This window comes from Chelonoidis abingdonii, chromosome 4, assembly GCF_003597395.2.
Source record: "Chelonoidis abingdonii isolate Lonesome George chromosome 4, CheloAbing_2.0, whole genome shotgun sequence".
NCBI lineage: Eukaryota > Metazoa > Chordata > Testudines > Testudinidae > Chelonoidis > Chelonoidis abingdonii.
Genome location: NC_133772.1, coordinates 154147722 through 154166730, shown reverse-complemented (window position 1 = coordinate 154166730; position 19009 = coordinate 154147722). Strand labels below are relative to the sequence as shown.

The window sequence follows — 19009 nt, the reverse complement described above, 5'->3', positions numbered from 1 at the left end:
CAGCAGCCACCAGAGCTGGGAGTTTATCTGCTATTTGCTGGAGTGGGGGAGCTGTGGGCTTCTGTGAACAGTGTTGTGAGCATTTGGTGGCTGCAAAGATGCCAGCAGCCAGGAACTAATGAGCACTCCTTACTGAGACCTCCATGCATGTCACAAACAATAATTAACACTCACAACACACACAGGAGGTGGGTAAGTGGTTTACAAATGCAGCAGCTCCTTCACTGCATATGGCAATGCTACATATCAGCATATGATCAGAAAAGAACACTGTAGCCCACTGGAAATGCAAGGGGGCATTTAGGGAGCCAGGACAGTGGGGGTTAATATCCAACCACCTGGCTAATGCTGCAGGATACTGAGGGAATGTCTTCTCTGCAGAGTTAATGCAAGTTACCTACACTGGAGTCACTCCTCTTAAGTTAGCCTAGCTTGAGAGAGTGGCTACAGTGGGAAGTAACACTAGAGCCGCTGCATCCACACTGGTGCTGTACTCATTCATCTGTGGTGCTAAGACTTCTGGGGGCATCTCCACGGCTCTTCGTGCTGCAGGAAGTGGAGTCCCTCTGAATTGTTGGCCAGTAAGTTGTGGGAGAACTCGTCTGTGCTTGTCGCATGGGGAAACTGCAGGAAGGCCCTGGAGGAGCAGTGGCTTTTGAGGGGCACTAGCCTGCATCCACACTGCAGAGAGGTTGTATTAGCACAGCTCATCAGCTGCTGACCAGGGATTTAGGCTACATCCCACGACAGGCCAGCCAGCTCAAGCACCACTGCACGTTGAGTCAAGGGTTTGTGTGTGGGGATGGGACTTGAGTTAGGGACAACTCTCAAGTTAACTTTGAAGTGGAGACAAGTCCTTAGTGACCATAGCCAAGACATCCATTTCACATTTCTCCTGAAAGACACTACCACTGTCTAGCAGCAAAAAGTCCCCCCGCAGTACCAGGCTGCAATATCTGTTCAGTACTGGCATGGGAGGAGACGAGAGCTACCCACCTAATCACCAGTACTAGTTTCTAGAGCACCTGGGCTTCCCTTGGAGGTGATCCATCCAAGTACTGACCCACCCAGACAACACTTGGCTTGTGAGCTAGGATGGGATCGCGGCATAAGGTATGATTTCTTATGCAACTAGACAAGTTATTAGCAACAGGGACAACCTGTGAAATCCTACAGAATGTTCTGGTAAATCTATTTGGTAGGGTATGAAATTAAGATTATTCTACACAAGGCAAAAGAACCAGAAGTGGAAACTGAACATTAAATAAAAGGTTTGACTTTTATTTAAAATAAAATGCATTTGTACATAGTCTTTAACCCACAGACTATTGGAACACAATACTGGTTATTCCTTGACATTGGGCAGGGCAGGAGCTCCCTTAATAGTGTTAATTCTGCACTGGTGCAACATATGGGGACGCCCAGACTCCAGGCATTAGAGCTAAGGACAGTGTGGCACAACGATAAAGTCATACTTAACTTAGATAAAAAAGTATTGTATGGCAATTTTTTTTCCCCCTAAATTGCTATCCATATCTTTTAAAAGCACTATATAGTTAATGCTGACACACTAGACCTATGCAAAATTCTAGTTGGCTTGTGAGACTAGTTAAAAAAAAAACTGTACAATTTTATAAAATTTGTGTTTTTACATAAGTTACACAAAACCTATACTTCATAGACCTTTACTTCATACTGTAATGAAAAAATTTGCATATCATAGGCAGACAGTGAGTATGCTGGTGAGTACTGAGAGTGTGGTAACACAATATGGTGTAAAAGAAGAAGAAAAAAAAGAGAGACAATATAAATGATTATCCAAAGGAAAAAGTTAACACATAAACCAAACTATAACAGACTAATAGAGGACTGTTCTTCAAGGCCCCACACAACTATCTTCAAAATAATGTCAGGCATCTGCAACTGTCCTGATTCATGTAGTGTGAAAATAGAGATCAAAATTCTAGTCAATAGGAGGAGGAACTTCAAAAACAGGAGGTCAAATTTACAGTATTAAAAAAAACACTAAAGAAAAAACATGCATTAAACATGATAAATAGACTTCATATAGTTTAAGCCCTGGATAGCTTTATAGTAGATGGCTTAGAGTTCTCTTTATAATTTGGCTATCTTAAATCAGTCAACTCTGATCGTGATCTGCCCATTGCGTCTAAAGACCAGAGGCAGAATTTGCTACATTATGTAGCCTATAAACTGTCTCTTCATAGCAGATTAACGGAAGTGCTCGTTAGTGCACATACATTAACTGGTCTGGTAATGCAAAAATTTCCATGATTTAAAAAAAAAACAGATACATTTCAAGCTTACTTTATTAAGCAGCATATTTCAAATAACAGCTTTTAAAAGTTAAATATTAATATGGCCATGGGGTTTCTCTCAGTATACAGTACATCAAACTCACACCCAACCACTGGTAAGTTTGTAGAACATCTCTTCGTCTAAACTTTCATTCTGGTCTTTTGCTCGCGTTGACAAGAAGATGTAGCCACCAATGAATTCATGAACCACTTTGCAATCCACCTCCGTGCAAATGAAGGACACCCTTACATCATCTGCAAACTCTACGGTAACCTACAGTGCAAAAAAACACACTGGATTAGGATCAACAAGATGGTCACGTTAAATTATACCAGCTTCAGGAGTTCCCCATTTCTGTGCTTCTCCATTAGCCCAGATGTATTCTGTATTGTCTAAGCAAACAGTTATGTAGCTTAAGATGAAGCAAATATGTTTCTTGTCCAAACATTTTAAAACTACTTTGCCCGGATGGAGTAAGTCTCCCTTGTAGCAAACAACTATTTAAAGTTTCATGCTTGATATTCTGTGTCTATTTTCTGAAGAGAAAAAATGATTGATATAGAACTATTAGGGGGAAGGATTTGCCCCCCAAATTACTAGTTCCCCTCCAAGAAGCCTATTGTGGTTCTATTAACAAAGTCTCTAATTTGAAGTCTTCAGAAAAATCTCCTGTCGGTGATGTACTGTTTATTAACTCTTGAGGCCAGTAGTGTTGCTAGCCCACACCAGTCAGACTCTGGCATAAGTGAAGCCAACAAGTTCCTTGCAGAGCATCTAGTCTGAACAACCTGAGATACAGTAACTCCTCACTTAACGTTGTAGTTATGTTCCTGAAAAATGCAACTTTAAATGAAACGATGTTAAAGGAATCCAATTTCCCCATAAGATTTAATGTAAATACGGGGGATTAGGTTAAAAGGCAATTTTTTGCGGGGCAGACAAAAGGCATTATATGTGGGGAGGTGCCTCTGGCTTACCCCTAGGGCTCAGGGCTAGGGGTGCAGAGTCTGGGAGGGAGTTAAGGTGCGGGAGGGTGCTCAGGGTGGGGGTGCAGGAGGGAGCTCAGGGCTGGGGCAGGCAGGAGGTGCAGAGCACTTACCTGGGGCAGCTCCTGTTTGGTGCAGGGGGTGTGCAGGAGGGTCTGCGCAGAGTGGCACCACCCCCATGGCTATGATTCTGGGAGCTGCCCCCCCACCCCCGGCAGGCAAGGCCATCCGGAACGCAGGGGCTTTAGGGGCTGCAGGGCCATGGTCTAAGGGGGTCCCTGGTCCCGAAGCCCCTTTCGGAATGTGGCCCTGTGAGCACGGCCCAGAGGACACAGAAGGAGCAGGGGCAGCCACGCAGTCAACGGCCAGAGAGAAGCGTCGCTTTCCCCTTCAAAGGAACTTGTGCAATGCTCCCATGTAAAGTCAGCCAAACAAACAATGTTACAAGGGAGCACTGCACAACTTTAAACAAGCATGTTCCCTAATGGAGCAGCGATGCAACTTCGACAGGACGTTAAGCAGGAGGATGTTAAGTGAGGCATTACTGTATTGTGGCTTAAGGAACTGGTTTAAAAAAAAATCCAAACCGCCCCAAAATTAAAAGCTACCGGGACGCATTTTCAGCCCTCAGCCTCTAATAGTGCTTGGGTATTCACAGAGACGTGCCCTTTAAATAATCTATCACAACAGTGGGAAGTTTTAACCAAGCGTTGCACCTGCAAAGTGCTGGTGGGAGTTTGTGCATGCATGAGTAAAAGCTGGTTAGAGGACCAGCTTGGTGTTTACACAACAGCATCTGATATCGACTGTCCATTAGTTCCACCAAACTCTAAGTTGTGCTGTGAATAAAAAAGTGAAAAACTAAAACAAAAAACAAAATCTAGGTAATTCAGCTGTATGCAGTAAGCAGTCCAGCATTACCCTCTTAGCCTAGAAATTTGATTATGCTTAGGTATCGGGCTGCGTATTTGCACACAAACATCTGCTGAGTAATAAGGGTCTAATTGGGGTTTAGTGAAAAAAGGTCACGAATAGCTTTTAAACACTTTTGTTTTGTTTTTTTTAAAAAGATTTTCTTGTTGGAGTCAGAAGGAGCTTTTTTGCCGACTTTAATGGAAGTAGGATAGGTCCCCAAATGATAAACATTGATTATACATTAGAGCTAAATGTCTTCCTAGAAATAGCTTCATAAAAAAATAAAATCAGAAAACTTTACTAGATCACCAAGACACATAGCCACCCGGTCTAGACAATCACCAGGCCCACTTAGGTGGGGGAGGTGTGATACAGTCCTTATTTCCAAGAAGGTAATAAAATCTTAAGTGGATTCCTTATAGTGTATAAGAAACTCTTGGGGATGCTATAAATGAATTAGCTTACACAAGATTGAATTGCACTCAAAAATCCTACACAAACTGTAAATAGTTTAAGAAGAAATCTTGCACTCAAAGGAGAGAAAGAGAAATAGTTTATGAAACCAAGCAGTGTCCTCATGTAACAAAACCAGGAGGAACCCTCAGGCTAAATCTAAGTCATGTGTAGTTCTAATCGAAAAGATGCCTTACAATGGACATTTGGGCAAATAACAGTGTCTCCCCAGCTCTGTAAATGCAACCTTGCTTACCATTTTTATTTCCCAGTTTACATTCCACTGTTTCATGTTGCTGAATCGCCACGTTTTAATTGCATCTCCTGTGCTTGCATCCATTCTGATCAGTCTGTTGTAGGCAATTCCAATCAGCTCTTCTTTCTTGCCCCCCTGGAATCTAGGCACATTTAGATTTATAAAAAAGAAACCTTACACAGATGTAGAAATGTTGTGTGTTCATTGATTGAACTGACTCATAAAACAAGCTGAACCAACGTGATTTTAATTTTTCTTTCCAGTGCTGACGCAACTTACTACTTCAGAACTACAGAGAAAGAATAGGACGGTTACTCATCTTTGTAACTGTTGTTCTTTGAGATGTGTTGCTCATATCCATTCCAAGTAGGTGTGCGCGCGCCGCGTGCACATTCGTCGGAAGAATTTTCCCCTAGCAACACCCGGTGGGTCGGCAGGCGCCCCCTGGCGTGGCACCATTGTGGCACCGCATATATACCCCTGCCGACCCACCCGAGTGGGTGGAGGGCGGGTGTGGAATGGATATGAGCAACACATCTCAAAGAACAACAGTTACAAAGGTGAGTAACCGTCTTTTCTTCTTCGAGTGCTTGCTCATATCCATTCCAAGTAGGTGAATCCCAAGCCTTACCTAGGCGGTGGGGTCGGAGTTGGCCTAGCGTTCCAAAGCCCTCAAGGGAACAACCTTTATCCTTAGAGTCACCCCGTCCACTCTGTGTTTCTGCACAACTCCGCAGCCAACGGGCGGTGCCCTTATGTTCAGGCCCAACCCTCAACGCCCCTACCACCTCCCCCGCCCCCACGCTGCCGCCCTCGACAGGGACTTTAATAGAAAGATGTCGGCCGGGTGAACGGAGATGCACAGTCTCTGAATTCTAACGGGGGCAGAATAATGGTTCTGCAAACCAACCGCCGGGGACCAAAGCAAAACTTTGTTGAAGGATGCGGTCAGAGCGAGCCCATCCTTCCCCGGACTCCTACACAAGTTTTCCAACCATCCTTTCTTCCTTCCTCCCCGCTAGTTGATAGGGCTGACTCAACTTCGGATCTTCCAGTTGTGGTGTCTTATGCACAGGTCGGGTTTGGTAACCATCTCAGTTATTTCACCTCCTCCCATCACTGGCTCCCTACGTCGCCCTACTCCAGCTCCACCCTCCCGAGTGCCTACTTCAGGGGACCGCTCTCACGGGCATCTTCCTTGGCAGGAAGATTCCTCTGTTCTCGAATCGGACGCCATAGAGGACGCGGATAACCTCAGAGAACCAGGGCAGGGGGTTTTACTCCCGTTTATTTTTTAATCCCCAAGTCGAAGCGAGGCTTCGACCCATCCTAGATCCTCGCGGACTCAACGCCTTCTTAAACGAAGTTGAAGTTCTAGACTGGTTTCTGGGATTATTATCACCGTCCCTGGGATCCGGGAGACTCTGGTTCGCTGCTCTCGACATGTGAAGACGCGTACTTTTCATGTTCAATTTACCCCCACAGACGACGCTACCTGGCTTATATGGGGCAAGATCGTCACTTCCAATTCCGGTCCTTCCCTTTGGCATTTACTTCTATCGCCCCACGTGTGTTTTCACAGTGTGATGGCAGTTGCTGGTGGCCGCCTGCCTCGCGTCTCAGCGCATATGCGCCGTGACTTCTCCTTACCTTGGCACGACTGGCTATGTTCACGGACCTCCAACCCAGGTCGCCGCACACCCGTTAGCGGTCGATCATGAGCTGTTTTGAGTTTTGGGCCTCATGATCAATCTCGACAAGGATCCATTCTTCTTATGCCCGTTCAGATGAGATAGAATTCTTGGACTGTCCTGGGACTCACACTTTTCGCTCCAAAACAGCTTCGTCCTGAGGGTCTCCCTGGGGCGGACGGCGTTCCAAAGTTTCCAAAGTAGTCACCGCCATAGAGAGCCTACAAGCATTCACCGACCGCCTCGGCTCCGGAGTCCCTGTCTCAGACCTTCTGGGTCTCATTAGGCGGCCTGCAACTCTTTGTCGACAAGCGTGCACCCTTCGCCTCCAGGTGTTCAAAGTTGCTCCTCCTGCTTCAATCGAGCTACGCGCTCCATTACCGCCAGAGACAGCACTATGGCATTGTCGTCACATCCCCGCAGCGCTCTTTACACTCCTCCGCTGGTGGCAAACCCCTCCCTGGTGGTGCGGGCGTGCCATTCCACCCCAGGCAACGTCCATGTCCCTGACAACGGACGCACATCTGTGGGCTGGGGGCTGTCGGATGGGAATGGGCTCGTCGGAAACAAGTCTTTGGTCCGCCAAGGAGCTATCATTGCCATATAAACACCGAGAGCAGCTACGGGCAGTCCACCTCGCCTGTCAGGCCTTTCTTCACCACCTGCGAGGCCCGTTGTGTTTTGTGCTCACGGGCATACCACCGCGATGCACTATATCAAGCCAGGAAGGGACCCGCTCTCTGTCCCCTTTGTCAGGAGGCGATCAGGTTATGGGAATTCTGTTACTAGCCCACCATGGATGTGGTGGCTTCCTTCCTCCCAGGAGTCAGTCGAGAACACGTTAGCGGGGCCGCCTCAGCAGGTCATTTCTAGCCCACGAGTGGTCACTCGACCGGATGTAGCTCCATTCTCTCTTCCAGAGTAGGGCTTCCCCACATCGACCTCTTCGGCCTCCACAGCAACCGGAGAGTGCCAGGTTCTGCTCCTTTCGCGGTCTCGCCCCGCTCGATCTCATCGGACACCTTCCTCGTCTCTTGGTCGACCACCTGCTGTATGCCTTTCCCACCCTTTCTCATAGCATTAGTGCACAGAAGTCCTGGTGAAGCTTCGCAGAGACAGGGCTCGAGTGATTGATCGCCCAGCTGTGCCTCCGCAACAAGTGGTACACCACATTGCTAGACCTCTCTAGTAGCCAGCCCATTCCCCTGCCTCCATCAGGACCCTGATATCCCAGGACCACAGCAGACTCTCATCATCCGACCTGCAATCCCTCCACCTGACGGCGTGGTCCTGAGTGGTTGAGTCGCTCGGAGCTGCGCTGCGCCACCCCAGTGCAGCAAGTCCTCCTGGGTAGCAGGAAACATCACATGAGCTAACCTACGTGCCAAGTGAAGAGTTCCTCCTGCTGGTTTCAGGCGCACAATGCGACACCTGCACAGGCTCCCATCCATGTTAATATCGTGAACTTCTGTACCTCAAGCAGCACAGGCCTCGCACTCTCATCCTTGCGCGTACACCTGGCTGCCATTTTGAGTTCCTTCCGGAGAAGGAGCTTCTCTGTTTCTCTCACCCGATGGTTCTCGAGGTTCTCAAAGGGTGGAGCGCTTTTTCCCTCAGGTCCGCTGCCCCGCCCCTTCCTGGACTCAATTTGGTTTCGGTCGAGATAATCCCCTCCGTTCCAACCTTGGCAAACCTGCCTCTCTCCTGTATTATATGAAGTGGCGTCCTTATAGCCATTACATCGCTAGAGATTGTCCGGCTTCGCGCTCTCATGGTGACCCACCTTACACGATATATTCCACAAGACAAGTGCAGCTCGCCCGCATCTGAACCTTCCTTCCCAAGGTGTTTCATCCTTCACCTCAACCAAGACATATTCCTCCCGGTCTTTTTCCTAAACCTCACGCATCCGTAGAGAGCAGCAATTACACTCGCTGGACGTACGTAGAGCACAGCATTCTACATTGACCACACCAGACCCTTCCGTAAGACGCCCCAACTTTTTGTCACCGTGGCAGACAGGATGAAAGGTCACCGTGTCTCATCTCGAGAAATTATCGTCTTGGGTCACGGCGTGCATCTCGAGCGTGCACGATTTAGCTCACGCCTCTCCAGGCGAGTGACTGCATCTCACCAGGGCTCAGACCTCATACATGATTGCCTTCTAGCTCGTGTGCCGACATGAGATATGCCGTGCAGCTACGTGTCTTCGGTGCACACCTTCTCTGCCCATCTACGCCTGTGGTACAACAATCCAGGGACAAACGCACTTGTCCTCGGTGTTTGGTTTGGCTGTTTGCATTTCGGGCAGTGCGGTCCGGGAGATCTTTTTCTCCTCCTCGAGCAGGCTCTGGAACTCTGGGCGGGAGTCCAGCGGGACCAGTTCTGTGAATTTGCCCATGGATTGCCAGGTATTAAAGTTTGTATCTACTGAGAAGCGCCTGCTGAATTAGCGACGCGCAACTGTAGACCCCCTGCAGAGTATACTTGCGTCCCAGTAGATCCATACGCTTAGCCTCCCGCGATTTTGGGGCGGGGGCTTGCTGGCCATGGCGCTCCCTCTCGTTCACAGATGCACGACCAGAGAGCATGGGGAGGATGGGTGTAAAGGTATTCGTACCCTTTAGATGGTACCATATACTTCCTCTCCATGCCTCTGGCCGTTTGGGGATGGACGCCGGAGATTGCCAGATCGAGTCCGCTTTAGCCTGGATGGAGCGGATAAAAATGGTAGGGCTACACGCGTCGGGGCATCAGAGATAGAATGTCACACGACCGGGTCCTCACCCTCGGGGACTTCCTCCACCTGGAGGTTGATGCTCAGCGCGACACGGCAGTGGAGCAAGTCCTGGTGGGCTCAGAAGGTCGATGGGGGGCGGACCCCGAGGTTGATGTACCCGCTACCGCCTCATCTGGCGAGGAGGAGGACGAGAGACCCGGGACCAGTGGCTCATGCTGTGACTCCTGTTCCAGAGGGGGTCAGCTTTCTGCTGCGCCCTCAGGGCCCTGGGTTACCGGCTGAAACGTCGTCATCTGCTGGGGAGGACGACTGATGGTGGCCTCTGGTACCCGACGGACTGAAGCGCTGACCGCGACGTTGTGCGTGGGATCGCCCTGGGCTTGGTGGTAGGCCCAGGCGTCCAGAAGGACCACTGTGTTGGTTGTTCCAATCCCTGGGGATTCAGGGAGGGCACGGGCGTGGGGGTCCAAATCCCCTCATACAGAGCGCTGTCTGGGCGGGACGAACCCGACGGGTGTCTCGACGGCCAGGGCGGAGCGGATAGTCCTGAGTGTGGGTACCGGACATCACGCCGTTGCCGGAGAGCCGGGTACCGGGAGTCATACCGGTTGCCGAGATCCTGGACCCGGGACCTTCGACCAGCGCGGTGCCTGGGGGAGGTCGACCGGGACCGAGAAGTAACGACGGCGTGGATCGACTCCCTCGAGAACAGTGCCGGGAGCCAGACCGCCTTGCTGAGTACCAGTCCGGGAGAACGCGACCTGGACCTGTGCCGCGAGTACGGACCGGCGCCGAGAGGGGGATCGGTACCGGGACTGCGAGCGGTCGTTCTGGATGCTGATCGGTTGGATACGAGCGGGAGCGGTGCCGGGACCTCGACCGCGAATTTTTGGTGCCTGTCCGTCGCCTCGGTGGACTGTTGGCCTGATCATCGCCGGCTTTCCCGCCGAAGAAAAGGACCCGCACCGGCGGTGCCAGGAGGGTTGAGGCAGAGTAGGCTCTGTAAGCGCAATCAGTTCCTTCGCCGTTGCGAAAAGTCTCCGGCGTGGTGGGGAACAGCGAGCTCAACCAAGGCATGTGCCGGGAGCTGTCTTGCACCGGACTCGACGGCTTCTTGCCTGGCCGGAGTCGACGGTGCGGGAATCCGGTGCCGCATGCAGCTGCAGTGCCAGACGGCTCGGTCTTCCATGCTCAGACTGCTAGGTGCCGAGGTGCAACCGCAGGAGCTTTGGGGCTTCTTTGCCTTTGGAGACAAGGGTGCAGTGCCGGCTGGCTTCTGCGCCGGAGACGGTTTCGGTGCCGAGGTTTTTCCGACGGTGACCGGTGGTCTCCGGTGCCGATGGAGCACTTCGGCCGGCAGCGGACTGTGTTGCACACTCGGTGCCAGAGCTGCAGGGGTTGGAGGGCCGCCTCCATCAGGAGCTGCTTCAAGTGAGAGTCCCGCTCCTTTTTAGTCCTTGGTTTGAAGGACTTACAAATATGGCACTTGTCCGTAAGGTGGGATTCCCCAGGCACTCAGGCAGCGTGATCAGGGGGTCTCCCGTAGGCATCGGCCGGCGACAGGCCGAGCACTGTTTGAAACCGGGAGAGCCAGGCATGAGCCCGGGCCCCGGGAGGGTGAGGAGGATTGAACCTCAGCCCTCTATCTATATACAGTAACTATACTAACAACTACTAACAACTAACAGTCTACAAACTAGAACTATGAACTTAGAAAGACAAAAAACAGGTGAAGAGCTGGGGAAGCAGAGGTCAGCTAAGCCGCACTCCACTGTTCCAACGACCGACACGGGCGGTAAGAAGGAACTGAGGAGCGGGTGGGTCGGCAAGGGTATATATGCGGTGCCACAACGGCGCCACGCCAGGGGGCACCTGCCGACCCACCGGGTGTTGCTAGGGGAAAATTCTTCCGACGAACGTGCACGCGGCGCGCGCACACCTACTTGGAATGGATATGAGCAAGCACTCGAAGAAGAACAATAAATGCAGCAATAGAATAAAATTCTTCCCCACACATTTAAATCGAATTCTAACTATTACATGCAGATAATGTTGCATGTGAAGTTGTAATTATGCATACTGAAGCATTTTACAGAAGTTGTCTGTCTAAACTACACCGCTCTCAGCTGGAAATGTCTCATGGTACCTTCAAATAAGAGAATAATCTACTCATTTGTACATGAAATTTTACCTTATTACTTAAGCAAAACCACTGACCTTGCAATAAAGTGTGTGATGCCAAATTCAGGTAGAGACTGCCAAGCTTGAATAAATCGCATCTTGGCTTCAATTAGACTCATCTGAGCTACATTCTGATGGGCCTCCAATATCCTGGCTGTGATCTGAATGTGATTAAACACAGTCTTCAGGCAACTGTTGTACGTTTGAAATATCGTGTAAGCCATGCCCCCACCCAAAACCATAACCAAACTAAAACAAGCAAAAAAACCTACACACCCGAAACCACTCATAAGATGTCAGACTCCCTGTTGGAAATTTTAGTAAGTTAATTACACTATCAAACAGATGTTCTGCAGTTTCTAAACTGCGTCATATGTCATTGGACAAGAAATGGAATATGTCACAGAAAACAGCTGCCAGTCTTGCCATAGTTAATAAAAGACAAATATGGAGCTGCTTTTACCGAAGCACCACTAAATATTTGTGTGTATCATTTTTATATACCAGGTATGATTATAGATGCAAACGTTTTGGGCACACATTTAGTTTTAAGATGCACAATGAGCATCAACTCCTGAAATGTACATTTCTAGTATAAAGGATTCTTATTAGCAGACTGACAGCATAAAATCACTGGGGATCATCATTAAAACTAAAAGAGTTATGTTCCTCTAGGTGTTTTGTTTTAGGACTACTCTCCATGTGAAAGGGTTTGAAACTTTTTTTTAAATTAAATTTATCTGAATTTTATTTTATTTATTTTTACTGTCACTTACCAAGTCTCTTATATAGCCTGGCTGTAGATGACAAAGCGAATAAAGGAAAAGGAAGCAGAAAGAAAAAAAAAAGCAAATCAGAAATATGGCAACAAAGCAAAGAAAAAAGTGCAAATTATCTGCAAACTGAAGTTCAAGCAAAAAACATGCAAATTTTCTTAGGAAGGAAAACAGCAAAAAGTGAATGCAAGCATGAAAAAGGGAACAAGGAAACAGAACCATCCCTCATTCTACAGCCATCAAAGATTAGGAATGTCTCATTCATCTAGAATGATTCATGTATGTTTTATAGACGTTTCAGAATTCAACTGGTGGCCAAAGTCAAAAATAGAGTGAAAATTCCCATCGTCAGCCTTCTTTCAAGGTCTTTGGTTGAATGAGATTCAAGTTTACTCCTCTTCAGAGTGTGCAAAGCCATTTACCATTTAAAAACCCAGTAGCTTCTGTCGCTTTGGATATGAGGAAAATATCCCCATAGTACCCTTCTCAGAGAATAAATTAATAAAAAGTGCCCCAAACAGTTCAGTGACTACAAAGATTCTAAAATTACACAAGGAAAGCAAAAATTAAAATTGCTATCTGCTTTATGCATCCTCTTTCCTGAAGATACAACTACACTAAGGACTGCAACTGTCAACGTGGTCTTCTGTTTATATTGGACTGAATGTTTCTTAGATGTAAAACCACAGAAATTCATTGCTCTGAGCAGAGTAAATGCCACAAAACCCAATCAGAATTCACACATTAATATTTAAAGACTATGAACCTATTGTGTTTCTGTCTTAGCATTTCCTAAATCCATTTGCAAACCTGTAATATTGCAAATGTCAGTTTACAGTAAAACCATGAACCAGTTAGAGGGCTGGTTTGTAAACCAAGTGTCCATATCACCACAGCCCTAAGCAGACCAACTCATCCAGCTGATACAATATTTAATGTGATCAATGACATTCACATTATAATGACCTATTGAGATCATTAGTCCAATAATGAGACTATATGGGTTAGTGAATATTTCACATTTATCTTTAATGGATCAATGGATATTGAAAATGTACATTTCAGATAAACTTGCACTTGGTGAGAAGTTTTCCCCTCAAAATTACCCTCAATTGAATATATTGCAGTAGCTTGGTGTTCCTTTTTAGCTGGCAATCTACATTCCATGAATTCCCTGAGGGCTGCATTTTCTCCATTCTCCATTACTCCCCCATCACATGATGCTGTGGGATAAACAGCCTCAATGCAACTTACACAATCTCCAGGACACCAAGAAGAAGGAAACTAATAAAATGCAAAAGGAGCAAAACTGCGGAACATTCTTGCTGCCTTTCTAACTAAAAGGATCTATTTATACTTAACTAATCTTCTAAAGGGATCTGTGGCTTCAGAATTGTTGGCCTGGCTTTTTACAAGTCTTTAACTGCTATCTCCAGCGCTGTGCCTATTGCTTCTTAACCAAGATATAAACACACTGGGTAAATAATACAAGTTAATATTTTCCCCAGTGTCCATTTTACTAAGCTCAAGTCTACAACGCCTTATATGTTATTATTTGTTATATATGCAATCCTTCCCCATCCCCATGGATATAAAGGCTTATTCGGAGAATAATAAGGGCTATAGAAATTGAAATTCCACTGCCAGGAAATCATACTGTGCCAATAAATAGCTACATTTTCCCGCTTCTTTGCATGGCAACCCCCCTTCTGATTTCCAGAGACAGGATTCAGACACAGTAATTTAACTACAGATTAACAATCAGTGTACTTGAGTTTACTAAATCATTAAAGAGACACTGAGCAATGCTTTAGTTATTTTTGCAACTTTAGCCAAATACTGTGTGACTTTGTGCAATCCATGTATTTGTTTTGTGGTAGAAATAATTTGATTTTACCATGCACTGACTAGATATAGATTATGACTCAAAAATTAAGTCATAGTTCTTTAAAAATACATATTTTCAATGGCTGGTATTTCATCAATTTACAAATGTTGAAACAGTTTTTTATTCACACTGTTTCAACACTTGTAAATTGATGAAATACCAGCCATTGAAAATATGTATTTTTAAAGAACTGTGACTTAATTTTTGCTTACAAAGTGTTCCATGCAGGCTGTAATGTAGTCTGTATTAAGATCACTGGGACTACATGCTCCAATCACTTGATATTGGATCAAAACCACAAACTAGATTGACACACGATTTAAATAGTAGGATTGTCAAATTCTATTAAAATGCATCAACATCTGATGTACCTAGGATGAAATCTTAACTCCACTGAAGTCATCTACTGACATCAGACACAGGTTAGGAGTTTGTTACAGGAGTGGATAGGTGAGATTCTGTGGCCTGCGTTGTGCAGGAGGTCAGACTAGATGATCATAATGGTCCCTTCTAACCTTAAAGTCTATGAGTCTATGACAAAACTTGCATTGATTTCAGCGGGGCCAGGATTGCTGGGATTTCTCTTTGGGTTAAACAGAAGATTTCTGGAAAATGACTAAACTCCAGTACCTGTTTGTTCTTGTACTTTTTCAGGTAGCGAGGTGAAACCAGACATTCTGGATTAATGTCAGTTGTGACTTGTTCTGGGATTAACTGTGGATCTGGGTTCAAATGCTGCATCTTCAAAAATGACAGAATATTCTGAACTTCTAAGTTGTACGAGCTGTCCGCCATGGTCTTGCCCTTGGAAGCTAGCCTGCAGGCTGCCATCCAGTGTGCGTACTGCTTCTCCTGCAATTAAAGGGAAAGTGGCACTCATATGGAAGGCAAATCTTTCTTTTTTCTGTTCAAACAAAGGTCTGTCTAATTTTTCAGTACAAGAATTGAACTGAAACATACCAAGAGACATACAATAAGCCAAAAACCCAATCAAAGTGTAGGATAGAACAACGGTACATAAGGAAAAGGAGTAAGGGCCAATCTATATATGCACAATACTGTGTGTGTGACTCAAAAGAATATGAACAGCCTATCAAAATGCAAGCCATAGTGGAGGAGTATACTGGGGGCAATAAGAAAACACAATGCCAATCACAGACTTACATTATCACAGCGAAGCCAGATTTCATTCATACCATCTGCAACTGGAATCAGTAGTTTGATATTAAACTTCTGACCAGAGATGTTTACATCAGGAGTAACCTCGCACCCTGTAATAAAAGAGCTAGTGATTAGTGTGTATGGAGAGACACATGCTCTAAAAAAAAATAATATATTTTCAATGGCTGATATTTCATCTATTTACAAGTGTTGAAACAGTGTGAATAAAAAATACAGACTACATTACAGCAAAGCCTGCATGGAACACTTTGTAAACAATGGGAACCTAAATTAATCCCAAGAATTCCTTCGTGAGCTTTGAGCAAGTAAACTGAACTAAAAATCAATTCCTTAGACTCCAGTCTAACAGTATTAAAACAAACAGTGTTCCACGGATATGATGTGTTATAACCTGGCTGAAGAATGTACACCATGCTTTGTTTTTAAAGCAGGTAAAAAGTTAAGGGAAATCAGAACATGGTGTTAGGAGTAAACTGACGTCTTGCAGCTAAAGCCAGAGCTATCTGCCTGGTTGCAAAGGGTATGGTACTGCAGATAATAACATAAGACCACATGGCGGGATTTAGCTAACTGTTTAAATTACAATCTAGGCTTTAACATTTCAGCTTCCGTGGTGAATTATCTCCAAGATGATGGAAGGATAAATGAAAAGCAAGATCTATTTCGAGGGAGAACAACAAAAACACGATACAAGTTCAACTGAATTTGGTATTACACAATTTGCTTGACCCTTCATTTCCTCTTAAAATGGACCAAAATTTTGAACGGAATTACCTAGTCTAATAATTCTCTTATAACAGCAAAAACAGGTGTCGGGTTGGGTGTCACTAATCTGAAACTATCATTCTCTAAAAATTACATGGGTTGGGTGTGCTGCTTATATCTTCAGTGGTGAGGCGCTAGTTTTCTTCAAATTTGGTTGCTGAAAAATCTTAAAACGTTTATATTAGATGTTAGGCATTTTGAGAACTCCAGTTTCTTGAAAACATCCAAGTTAACGTGGGCTTCATTTCAACTCAGTCTCCAAGATTCTTTTAAAATGCATTCAGAAGCAGCAACGTTAAAAGCTCCCAAAAAGGTATTCCAGGCTACACATCTCCGTAACTATAGTCTGAGGTCATTTGGCAGCCTGTCTGTTGTTGCTTTCATGGTAAAAAATTAAAGCTGTCAGTAGCTTCTGCTGTTCCATAGTCCTCCGAGCTGGAATAGTTGACTTCTGAATATAAGAAAGGCCAGCAGCCTTAGGAATTTTAAACATAATGTGCAAGTCTTGCAGATCATGTTCGAGTAAGGGCTTGTCTACACTGGCACTTCACAGCATTGTAACTTTCTTGCTCAGGGGTGTGAAAAAACACCCCCTGGAGCGCTGCGAGTTTCAGCGCTGTAATGTGCCAGTACAGACAGTGCACCAGTGCTGGTAGTAACTATGCCCCTTGTGTAGGTGGCTTTTTAGAGTGCTGGGAGAGCTCTCTCTGCGCTGTGTCGTGATTACACAAGCCATGTTAAAGAGCTGCTGTGGCAATGCTTTAACGTTGCCAGTGAAGATGTGCCCTGAGACTTGTGTGCTTACATAACAGGGGAGAGGAAAAAAAGGTTGCCTTTGAAGAGAAAATAATGCTATTTACAACTCATTTGCTGAAATCTAAATTTGATTATTTCAATAAATCCATCACAAAAAAAATAGGATTACAAAATATATAGCTCCTATATGCTCTAACTTATTTTTGCTTCACTCTAAAACCAGACACACGAACCATCAACTAAAATAAATGCAGACCTCAACAGTGAACTTTGAATATTTTTACTGTGCGAAAACAGGCAAAGTTAGGGTGACCAGATGACAAGAACAAAATATCAGGACACACGGGGGGTGGGGGGGCAGCCACAGGCTCACCTCCCACTGGAGCCACAGGGGAAGGGGGATACAAAGCCTGAGGAAATCACGGGTCAGGGGCACACAGCCCTGAATCTGGACACAGCCCTGTCGCAGGTTGGGGGTGCAGGGCCCCGGCTCCTGCCACAAGCACACAGCCCTGGCTCCTGCTCACTGCCCAACCACAGGCACAGTGCCCCAGCTGCAGCCCAACCGCAGGCACAGTGCCCTCGCTCGCAGCCCAACTGCAGGCACAGTGCCCCAGCTGCAGCCTAACCGCTTACCTGGGGGATGAGTCCCACCCACTGGAAAGCATCTAGCATGTTCCTCTGGCTCCTAAGGTCAGCGGTGGCCAGGGAGGTCTCCACTCCATGTGCTGCACCTGCCACAAGAACTGGCTACAGCTGCCATTGGCTGGAAGCTATGGGGGTGGGACTTACATGAGTAGCACGCAGCGCCCCAGGGTCAGGGGCAGCTGGGGGTGGGGGGAGAGGGTGTCTGTGCCCTGTCCGTGCCTGCAGCTCCCATTGGCCGCGATGGAGCCAGCGCTTGTGGTAGGTGCAGCATGCAGAGATTCCCCTGGCCACCCCTGTGCCTAGGGGCTGCAGGGTCCTGCTGCCTGCCGTTTCCTGGGAGCCGCCCCAAATAAGCGCTGCTCAGACCCCAGGTGAGTGCTCACCAATGTACTCCTCCAGCCCCGAGCCAAAATATCAGGACAAATGATGTCCGGTCGGGACGCGGGACAAACAACTAAATATCGGGACAGTCACGACTTTATTGGGACGTCTGGTCACCCTATGCTAAGTTTTCCACGAGCCTTCTGATCCATACAGTATTATTTATGCTATAATCACAACCACTTATTTAGAAGTGTATTTTTACATCATACTTAGAAACCTCAGTCACTTTTCCTTTAATAATCAACACTAGAATGACATCTGAAGTGTAAATCGAAAGAAATGAACGTAGAAATAAATGGTGACAATGACAGACTTGTTTGGATAACGTTACTAGAACGGCATGAGTCTCTCCTTACCTCTTAAGTTCATTTGGTGAGCTGGAGTCCCACTGGATTCATCTTTGCTTTTATAGCAGGAAATGGATGTATCTTTGAAGGTGCACCAGTATTGCTTGTAACCTTTTAGCGTCAGTTTCTTAGGCCTGCCAGACAAGTTGATGATATTACTACATTAGATCTGCAATTCACTTGGGTAATAGTGCTTAGCTTAAGGGACACCACAGGTAGCTGGGCTCTTAAGCTGTTCTTCTGTACTTTGAACATGTCCCACATTGAAGTTCTTATATTCAGAATGCCAGATACGCAGCTTTTCCCCTTGCTTACCTCCCCAACCAAATCTTGCTTCCACAGGATTTAAACCCCTCACCTTACAATGACGTACAGTAAATAAACTGATGCACGAGTGATCCCACTGGATCAGTAACTGAGTTGCACAGTTATATGTACACTTATTTTCCGTTACCCTCTTACAGAGAAGATTTGTTCAAGAAAAATAAAATAAAGTTGCAAGCTTGGACTTTTGAATCCAAGTACTTCCATAGGGGACAAGTATCAGGGTAGCTCCTACTAACGCCTATAAAATGAAGCTTCCATGAATCACAGAAAAAGGTTTTTTCTTCTGTAATATTAAAAGAAAGTTATTTATTACCTTGAAAGTTAATGCTTTGATCATTAAAAATCACAATGCTTGTTAAACAAAAAAAATCAGCAGCCAACCATATGTAATCTCT

At 46.2% G+C, this 19009-nt stretch overlaps 1 protein-coding gene across 4 annotated transcripts in view; it reads right to left on the bottom strand.

Moving 5' to 3' along the window:
* Positions 1 to 1254: 1254 nt before the first annotated feature.
* FERMT2 (FERM domain containing kindlin 2) overlaps positions 1255 to 19009 on the bottom strand; it is a 114879-nt gene continuing 97124 nt past the window's right edge. For 2 of the 4 annotated variants that reach the window (XM_032765925.2, XM_032765928.2), the window contains 7 exons: positions 18297 to 18421; positions 15370 to 15476; positions 14836 to 15057; positions 12318 to 12338; positions 11578 to 11702; positions 4930 to 5071; positions 1255 to 2592 (listed from right to left, as the gene is read on the bottom strand). In XM_032765925.2, coding sequence (XP_032621816.1) covers positions 2419 to 2592; positions 4930 to 5071; positions 11578 to 11702; positions 12318 to 12338; positions 14836 to 15057; positions 15370 to 15476; positions 18297 to 18421 — 916 coding nt within the window. In that variant the 3' untranslated portion in view covers positions 1255 to 2418. The remainder of the gene's footprint in view (positions 2593 to 4929; positions 5072 to 11577; positions 11703 to 12317; positions 12339 to 14835; positions 15058 to 15369; positions 15477 to 18296; positions 18422 to 19009) is intronic. The other 2 variants (XM_032765927.2, XM_032765929.2) reach the window with 1 other exon arrangement.